The sequence below is a fragment of the Cheilinus undulatus genome, linkage group 7, assembly GCF_018320785.1.
Source record: "Cheilinus undulatus linkage group 7, ASM1832078v1, whole genome shotgun sequence".
Taxonomy (NCBI): Eukaryota; Metazoa; Chordata; class Actinopteri; order Labriformes; family Labridae; genus Cheilinus; species Cheilinus undulatus.
Window position 1 is genome coordinate 36,948,538 of NC_054871.1, and position 10,056 is coordinate 36,958,593.

General features: G+C 40.1%; 1 protein-coding gene across 1 annotated transcript; it reads left to right on the plus strand.

Annotated features, from left to right (window-relative positions):
• The first annotated feature begins 1,322 nt into the window (after window positions 1-1,322).
• Window positions 1,323-6,981, plus strand: LOC121512643 (retinol dehydrogenase 8-like). The gene is made up of 6 exons (XM_041792010.1): window positions 1,323-1,419; window positions 3,248-3,409; window positions 5,728-5,907; window positions 5,984-6,077; window positions 6,279-6,462; window positions 6,745-6,981. The coding sequence occupies exons 1-6, from the start codon at window positions 1,323-1,325 to the stop codon at window positions 6,979-6,981; spliced, it is 954 nt and encodes a 317-aa protein (XP_041647944.1).
• Window positions 6,982-10,056: the final 3,075 nt, after the last annotated feature.

The following is a 10,056-nucleotide window of genomic DNA, read 5'->3' on the forward strand; positions in this document are numbered from 1 at the left end:
GTCACAGACCAATCAGAGCTCATGAAAGAAATCTACCTCATACTTACCAGTCCAACGATAGACACACATTCTCGTGTGCCACTTCCGTACTGGCTTTAACCACAACCCCAGACTACTTATTTCACAACATAAACATATCACGCGCCCCGGCCAGGCCGTCTGCAGAATCTCAGCGCTTCTCAATAAATGAGGCCTCTCTAAACATACTCCTTTCTTCAACAGTGTAAAAACATAGACCTCTTCATTATATAAGCCTTCTCAGAATCACACACGCATGTGTCTCTTTAACACACACACACATACTCCCTCCTCAAAGGGAGCACTGAACACCAAGGCTGAAGCCGAGCAATAATCCTCCTCTCCTCCTCTCAGGACCTTTCATCCCCAGCCTGCCGATCATTCACACATATGCACCCAAAATCTCACCATTTCTAGACCATGACAGAGTGTTATTGTGTGCCTTTTCATGTTGTGTTTTAGCAATAGACCAATTAGCAACAGGCTTCGAGCTCCATCATTTTCTTTTGAGTAATACACTCCAGTTTTGAACTGTTTTCCACATATTTCAGTTGGATTCTTGTTTACTTGATTGAAATGTCAGACTTGACAGTTTGTTGAGACATTTACATGATAGACTAAAAAAGTATAACCTTTAAAACAAAAGTATATGGGGTCTTGGTACGGAAATACTCTACTAAAAGAAAACAAGATAACAACAGTTGTAAAGCCAGAACTGTTTTTGTTAACACTTTTATTATTGTTATTATTATTATTTAGCTATTTGTTTCACTTTTTCACATTTTTACTCTGCAAATCAGGTACAATCAGGTAAAAACGCTGCTCTTTTTTCTTGCAAGTTTAGTGCAGTCATATGGAGATTAGATCCTGGCATTTTAAGCATCAAAATGCAATAGTTAGATGTTTATTTTTATTTAAAATTCATCATTTTGCAGGGCTGCAAAGACAGTTATGGTTTTAAGCATCAGAATTTCAATGAAAATCATTTTTAAATTCATCTTCTCTGGATGTATTTCTTATTCAAATAACACGTGCTTATTCTTTCTCCTCTTGTAAAATGTTTATGTAATCAAATGCGATTATGAAGTTGTTATCGTTATTATACGAGTGAATCTGACTCATCTCCATGCAAAGGCCAAGCTTGATGATAATCTTCTGCCTACAGTGTGCACAAGGCTTCTGCTGAGTTGCAGACCTGTGGATTAAGGAGTGGCCTTTAAAACAGCCTCCACATCATCTCCCCTCCTTTAGTTCGTTTCTTTTCTCTGCTGCTGGAGCTGCAAGACAAACACTAACACAGCACGATGAACCAGAAGGTGGTACTCATCACGGGCTGCTCCTCTGGGATTGGCCTCGCCTTGGCTGCCCGCCTAGCGAAGGATGAGAAGAAAAGATTCATGGGTAAATTTACATCCTTTCACAAAGTCAGCGTCATAAATTTGCGATAATTTCAAACTGTATTTTTGAATCATTTTGTGGTACTTCAATGTAAATATGTTGACGAGTGAAAAAAGAAATGAGGGAAACCTCCTTGGTTATGCATTGTATGAAACAAACTCAGAGCAATTATAAAACAATTATTTATCACAGTCACACTTAAGAGGAGCTCTGAAAATTGCTTGTTCTGGGACTATCAGAGAGTACAATTTTAAACATTGAGCTTCAGATCATTTTGCAATCTCACTGTAATTTACTCAAGAATCCTTTTCCTAAACAACAACAAAATAGCCACATTCAAGGGTCATTTCACACATATATGTTATCTTCTGTGCAGGATGATCCGGTTTGCATGCAATTTGTAATTTTTTCTAAGCCTAAAACTTGTGATGATAACATCTTAAGGAGATCATCTCTCTCCATGGACAGGACTACTTTGGATAATTCCCACCTCAGTCTGTCAGCAGTTTTTATAAGGACAGCTGTCTAGGAAAGAAAAGTTAATATGACAACAGACTATTATGGTGGCCCTGAGGGACAACTGCAAAACATTTGATGAAACACAAAAACAGTTAGTGCAACACATGTTCCAAGAAATGTTTTTCTTTGTGTTAGGGCTGTGAAACTATTTACATTTTCAATCCGAAATCAATCACAAAATATCTGTAGTTAATCATAATTAATGTCCTCCTTTTGAGAAATCTGCTCTTTGTATTTAAAACTGTTTTAAAAGTAATTGAGTACATATTTGGATTCAGACTTAATTTTTCAGGCTTTATTTTTTAAGAAAATAGGGAACTTTAGGGGATTATGACATGAATTTAACCACAGGAAAAATAACTTTTTATGGATTGAAACTAAAGGTAAGAGTAAAACAGTAAAGGTACAAATGACTTCTGACTAGTCCACTGAGCTAATGGACAATGCTGACAGCCCTAGTTAAAGTGTTTCATAAAATGTTCTTCAAATGAAATGAATAAATGTTTCTGCAGACGACTCTTTTCAGAGAGAAATTTGTTACAGCTCATTTTATCACACTGTCATTATGAATACTTTGTGCTTAAAAATGTATGATATCAATGTGGCAACTGGTATATAAAGACAAATAAGATTATAATAATAATAATGATGTCAAAACTAATATATATATATATATATATATTAAAATAATTGCTGCAAGTAACAAAAGAAGCCCTTGCACCATTGCGCACTTTGGGGGTTTGGTGCATGTCAGGGTTGTGGCGTAGAGTTGAACAGCTTTGAACTGTCCTGTCTTTAAATCTTAACATGAAGTGAGAGCAAAGTGTAAATGTGATGTTGAGTGACGGACATGTCATGCAGGGGGTCACCAACAGGTAGCGCTGCAAAAAAATTAGAAGTTGGCATGAAGATACTTCCCAACAGGAATACAAGGATATAATTTTTAAAAAAGGGAGCAAAGACTTGCCTGTTAGCTTATCAAAAAAAGGCCATAGTATAGATAGCAGTCAGAACTGGGAATCTTAGGCACTATGATGTAATAAAAATCTTTTATCAAACAGGGATATTTATGTGTTTCGACTTCAACGAGTCTTCATCAGGACATCCATTACTGTCCATCCAGACATATTGGGTTAATGAGGTAGAATTATGTGTGCTGACTTATTCCTGACAAACAAGAGACAATGCACTCATTGAGTTTTAAGATTTGGGCAGTGTGGATTAGTGATTATAGGCCCATTACATCTGCCTGGTATTGCTAAGCATTCTATTTCTCAGAGCTTCTTATTGTAAGTTGTTAAAATCTTTGCAGTGTATGCCACCATGAGGAACCTCGCTAAGGCTGAGGCGTTGGTGGAGGAAGCAGGTCGGACTCTGGGAAAGACTTTGGAGATCAAGCAGCTTGATGTCTGTGACGAGGACTCTATCAAAACCTGTGTGGACAGTCTGCCAGAGCGCAGGGTGGACATTCTCAGTAAGTCCACACCATCTACATCAATAATAAAGCCGAGTATACACTGTGTGATTTCAAGCCAACCACACGACAGCCGTGGCAGAATGTCATCTCATACTGAGTGACTGAAATCACTTACGACGCGAGAGCTGTGTGCTCACACTGTATGATCCGATGGTCGTGCATGACCTGAGTGCTCACACTGTACGAGTGAAGTCGGGATGGACTGTGACAGAAACCTGTGAAGATTCCTTTTTAAAAAGTCTCACACACCTTGGGTAAAAATTTTCCAGTCATATTCGCTTTCTCTCCCCCCTCTATCTCTCCTGCTTTCTCTCTATCTCTCGCTCTCTCTGTCCCACACAAACAAACAGCATCACCATCCGTGTCAGCTGCAGGTCCACGTATAGCAGGGTTGCCAGGTCTGTGTGACAAAACCAGCCCAATGGCCGATAAAAAATAGCCCAAAACTAGCCCAAAAATAAAGCCCAATGCTGAAATTCAAAATAATATATACAGTAAAACCTCTGCCACACTGAATATATTGCTTGATTGCCCGCAGACATTCTGCTTCTCTGTGGGTGGCTGTATGTCTGTGTGTCATGTTCCATGTTTTCCTGCCTCTCTGCTCGTTGTTTTAGTTGTACTTGAGTGTAAATAGAGTAGTTTGTTCTGCTACAGAAATTAAATACTCATACACAAGACATAAAAAATGGGTCTGCTCAACCCGCGGACAAAAAAAACTACCCGCGGCAGTAGGTTGAAAGTAGCTCAATTCCACGGGAAAACCGCGGACCTGGCAACCTTGGCGTGTAGGAATATTTCCTATTTCCTTTATCAAAGCGGGGGTGCATCGGAAAGTCATTCCAGCTGTTGTCATGGTAATTTAGGATGTTGTCTGACAGTTTATAAAGGAAAACGATACCCCAAAGTTGTTAATTCTGCTCACGTTTCTGCTCTCACTGTGAAGTGTCTGGAGTCGTACGACCAAAATATCAAACATGCCAGAAATCCTACCTGTCAGGAGCAGGTCGTCATGTCGTAGTTGGGCCGTGGTCAGCTGTCGTACACCCCTGTACACAGCATGACAAACAACGCCCGATCAGGCTGGAAGTTGGCTCGACTTCAAAGTGAGTGGTGCAACTCAAAATTCACTGCTGAATCAGAAGAAAATCGCACAGTGTACACCCGGCCTAACCTGACACGCCCTGTTTCACACACCCATCTGGTAAACTATTCATAGACAGCATTTGGGAAAGAGCCTTTGATAAAAAAACTCAGAGGATGATTAGTTTAACTTTCTGTCTGTCACAACTTTACTGGCCAATCACAGCAACAAAACACGTGATGTAGCTGCTACCGAGCTGTGCCCCTACCGAGGAGTAGGCTCCATAGAGAACTGCATAATACGAACCATGGCGACTGTAGAAAAGTCAGTATATGACTTTTGAAAAATTTTTTTTTTTGAAAAGAAAACAACTCACTGCTGTTCTTTGTTTGTCTTTACACAAAGAAATGTCAACAAGTTCTGATAAAACAGGCGCTTAAGCGGCATCCACACTAAGCTCTTCCGCCATAATGGCACTGGCCTCTTGTTGCTGCTTGCTTACCTCACAACTCTGCCGCGCCTGAAACTGCTGCCCCTCGTCGCTGATTGGTCCTGTCATTTTCTAACCAGGCCCAAACAATTCAGACCGGAGCTTTGCAAAATGGATTCACCAGTGAGAAACACAGAAACGGGTGAATCCATCTGCTTTGCAAGGTTACTACATCAATGCACTGTGACAAAATGTTGGAAATTCAGCATTTGTCCTAACCTAGCAAAGCAGATGGATACGCCTGTTTCCTTGTTTCTCACTGGCAAATCCATCATGCTAAGCTCCCATCTGAATCGTTTGGGCCTGGAGTCGTGACATAAGCAAGCAGCAACAAGAGACCGGTGCAATTACGGCAGAAGATCTTAGCGTGGATGCTGCTAAAGCACCAGTTTTATCAGAACTTGACAACATTTTTTCATTAAAAGAAGAAGAAAGAACAGCAGTGAGTTGTTTTCTTTTCAAAATGACAAAAGTCATGTACTGACATGTCTGCAGTCGCCATGGTTCGTGTTATTCCTTGGTAGCTGCACACGCGCACCTAAGTCACGGCTACATCAAGTGTTTTATTGCTCTGATTGGCCTGTAAAGTTGTGACAGACAGAACCTTCATCCAATCACACTCTGAGTTTTTTTCAAATCCTCTGTCCTTTCCCAAGTGCTTAGTATTGAGATTTTGTGTCAGTTACATCTGTCCTCTAACAATGATCAATCTGCACTTGTCTGCTTCACTCTCTGCCACAGTAAGTAATGCTGGGATGGGTCTGATTGGCCCTATCGAGTGTCAGTCTGTTGAAGAGATGAAGACAGTCATGGACACCAACTTCTTTGGGTTTGTGCGACTGCTGAAGGAAATCCTACCTGACATGAAGAAAAGGAAAAAAGGTCATATTGTGGTGATTAGCAGTGTCATGGGAATCCAAGGTGAGGATGGCTGCATCTTTTAGAACCTTTATGTGAAAATACCTTTCACTGATTCATGAATTCACTCTTTTTGTAGGTATTTTATTCAACGACGTGTATGCAGCATCCAAGTTTGCAGTGGAGGGATTCTGTGAAAGCTTAGCAGTGCAAGCCTTGAGGTTTAATCTCAAGTAAGATACAAATATTTTCATACTCCTTTGGAATCCTGCAGGTATGGGTCAATGCAAGAGATCCAGATGGGTTAACAAAGCAGGGATCAGTAAAGAAGCAGTGGTGCACCTCAGAGCTAAAATGAAAACACCTGCAAATTTGCTCTTATCATTTTGACAGAGTGTAAAGAGTAAAATGTGCATTTCTCTTTCTGTCCTCAGTATCAGCCTGATCGAGCCAGGTCCAGTGATAACAGAGTTTGAGCGTAAAGTCTATGAAGAGGGCCTGAAGACTGATCTCAGCAGAGCTGACAAAGTGACTGCTGATATGTTCACAAACATCTACCTGAAGAACTACAAACAAATCTTTGAAACCCTCGGGCAGACTGCCGAGGACATAGCAGAGGTAGTGGATTTGTCATCAGCAAATATCTTCCATTTGATCTTTTGTTGCTTTGTATGGAAGCCTGAAGTGGACACATATTCATGCATTTTATATTCCTCCATCTCCCCTTTAAAACAATCTGCAATCTATGGTCTGCAGCCAGTCAAGATCATTAAAAAACAACCAAACCTAGCTTTTTTATCACTGGAAAGCTGACCTAGCTTTTAAAAATACATGGTTGCATGTTTTCTTGTTTTTCTTTGTCACTTAACAGTTAAAATGTTTTGTGTGATTTTCCACCAGCACACTCACAAGATCATCACCATGGAGAATCCCCCTTTCCGCCATCAGACCAACACACTCTACACCCCTATGACCACACTCAAATATGCCGATCCTAATGGTGACCTCCCAATTGACACGTTTTACAAAGTGGTGTTTGAGCATGACAGGGTCTTCAGCGCCAGCCTAAACTTTATTAAACTTTTGCGCTGGAGAAGTCGGAAGAGCTTCTCGTTGGACAAGGACAAAAACAACTGATCAACCACATGAAGTTTTTCGAATGGAATATCCGTCTGTGGAGATTTCTTTTTCCTTTATTGTAGCCATCAGAGCTGTCTCAAGACGGCATGCCAAGGATAAATAAAAACATGAAAGCCATAGATAATGGTGTGAATTGTTATATTTGTCTTTGAGCACCTACTGCAGCATAACTCTCTTGCTTATCCTCCAGGCCCCATATAACACAAATGTGAGCAGTAAGCAGATCTAGGAAGGGTGGTGTCAAAGTAAAGCTCTCAAACAATTCAGATAGTGCTGCTACTTTACTCAGGGATGTGCACTTTTAAGACACTGTAAACATTAAAACCCTGATATGTTCAATGTTTCAAACTTGTGAATCAGTTTTGGCGGGCACAGACGTTGCATTCGTTCCTGCTTTTCAGAACTATGAGGAGAACACATCGTCCCTTGCTCTGTTGTGGAGGGAGGGGACACATCACTACAGAAGACATGCAAAAACATCTTCTCTGCCAAGACAAGATTTCAGTGTGGCTCTTTGCTGTTGTTTTAAAAAGAAATATGGTCCAGTGCCAAGTAAACTGCCACAATCATTACAGCGACATCCAAGCTAACAGCTACCACAGCAGCAGACCCTGGATATACCAGACAAGCCCACTGTAATGATTGCACACCCATGCTGAAACAGACCAGGATTAGAGCAAAAATATCTCTTCTGTCACGGAAAGATTTTAGTGTTGCTCTCTGCCCTTTATTTAATAAAGAAATGTCCAGTTCTGACAAAGCTGCCGCTGTGGCTAAGTCTGAGCTAATCACTCCACTAGCAGGCCTTGTATACAGCTACTCACAACAGCTAACCCTTTCCTCATAACTATTACATACTCATGCCGAAGCAGGTCGCTAGAGGAGTGAAAAGACCTTTTTTGTCATGGAAAGGTTTGAGCATAGCTGTGTGTGCTTGTTTTAATAAAGAAATGTCTAGTTCTGTCAAAAATTCTGCTGTGGCTAATTCAGACATAAGCGCTCCGCTAGCAGCCATTGTATACTAGCATTCACACAACATGCCGAAGCAGGTCAGCAGAAGAGTGAAAACATCTTTCCCAACATGAAAAGATTTTAGGGATGTTTTAATTCCTTATTTCAAACAGAAAAATGGTCCAGTTCTAGTTAAACAGACACAATGCTTAAGCTATATCTGAGGTATATGCAGCAGTAGAGGCATCCATTACTGGGGGCTTTCAGAACAAATAAACCCCACCCATAGCGCAACTCTGTATGTATGGCTCTATTTACCGCAGTGGAGGCAGACATTACTGACAGCTTTCAGTACAAGTAAACCCAGCTCTGTATGGTATGACTCTGAAAGTGGCATCACTAACTCAGTCAGTCAGTCAGATACATACAGTCCCATCAGTCGGACTGACCTCAGTGGTCAGCCAAAAAATTGTCTCCTTTTCACAAGATTCATGTCAAATTGATGTTAAAATGTGAATAACAGACAAACCCCTTTTGTTCCTGTAGCCAGTGCCCCCCCACCCAATTTCACTTATAGAATCTCATTCATTTTTTTTGTCGTAGTGGTTGTCGTTTTGAATACGGCTTTCTGAGTATAAAAATATTCCTAAAATTTATTGAATGTGATAATTAATATATTCTTTAGTACCACCAGTGCTGGAGCCAACGGCCCAAACAGGTAGTGCTCAGGACCACCGCAGTCCACCACAACACTACAGCCTGCTTCAGGAGGGGAAAAATCCTCCACCTTGAAAGATCGCTCTCAGGCAGCAGTGCTGCGGGACTCTGTGCCACTTTCTGGCAAGGGGACATCACTGCCACTCCCTACCATCAGGAAAAACCCCGTCCTCTTCCCCTCCCTCCTCTCAGTACCAAACTGCCCATTTTTCATGCATTTCTCAAATTTCTGAAGTGGGCAGAGTTAGCTCTGAGCTGGGGGTTTACTTACACTTTATTATGTTTGAATACAACTCCAGAAGTAACACTCTCACTGTGTGAAGTCTTAACCAATCAAATCAGACCATTTTACACGCCCCAGGCTTGGGTGTAGGTGCCAGTCAGTACAGTTATGTTAAAGACTAAAACTAGGAGGATATTTTGTCTCCATTTTTATTTTATCTGAGTTAGTTTTCTAAGCCCACTATGCAGTTTTAATTAGTTTTCATTTTTAATCTTTATTTAGTTTCAGCTAACTAAAATGATTTTCGATTTTTGATTTTTAGTTATTAAGTTAGTTTTAGTTAACTATAACAACCTTGGTCAGTTTTTTTCTATCAGAACTGGACTGAATTTTTTAAATTAAAAGATGAGCACAGAACAGCACTGAAAGCTTTTCTTCATGGAAAAGGTGTTTCTGCTCTCTTTTTGACAAGTACAATGGCTGCTGGTGGAGCAGGTAGTTATGATGTAGCAACAGCTTTGTCAGAAATGGACATTTCTTTATTAAGAGATGAAACGTGGATTTCTCTCTGGGCATACTGGCTTCCATCCTCAGTCCAAAACAGGCATCAAAAATTGGAAATGTGTTGTGAATCAGGTTTGATTTGAAATAAGACTCCATTCTGAGTTGAAGATATTGAAAGATGCGCATCTGTAGTGCTCATGCACATTATATTTACACTCAACACAAGTAGATGTAGCTTTCTCTTTAGCATACTTTTTCAAAATTGTACTAAGTTACCATCCATCACTGAAAATATGCTCAGAAGTTCAAATAAACTCATTCCTGTCTCCTGGGTACATCATTAATATGAAGTTTACTATTTATGCAAGTCTAGGTTGTTTATGAAACAAGTTGTTTTTTATTTCAAAATTTGCTGTTATCCTTGCTATTAATGTCACAAACAGAGGGATGAATTCAAACAGAATGAAATCAATTAGAAATGGACGATATAAACCTCTCATATTTGATTTAGATTTTTTTTTATTTGGATGAAAAAAACTGCACCGACATCTCATGGTACTGAAAGAACTGCTGACAATCAGCAAGAACTGACTGCAGTCCTGAGAGTCTGTGTGCATTAAATATAAATCAACAACTATGTACAAATATTTCAAAGTATTCTCATAATTATATAGATT

Bases quoted from the DNA above. Each gene is read 5' to 3' on its own strand.
- LOC121512643 (XM_041792010.1), top strand. From the start codon at position 1,323: ATGAACCAGAAGGTGGTACTCATCACGGGCTGCTCCTCTGGGATTGGC. The intron at 1,420-3,247 runs GTAAATTTACAT...AAATCTTTGCAG, and splicing joins TGAGAAGAAAAGATTCATGG to TGTATGCCACCATGAGGAAC. The intron at 3,410-5,727 runs GTAAGTCCACAC...TCTCTGCCACAG, and splicing joins GCGCAGGGTGGACATTCTCA to TAAGTAATGCTGGGATGGGT.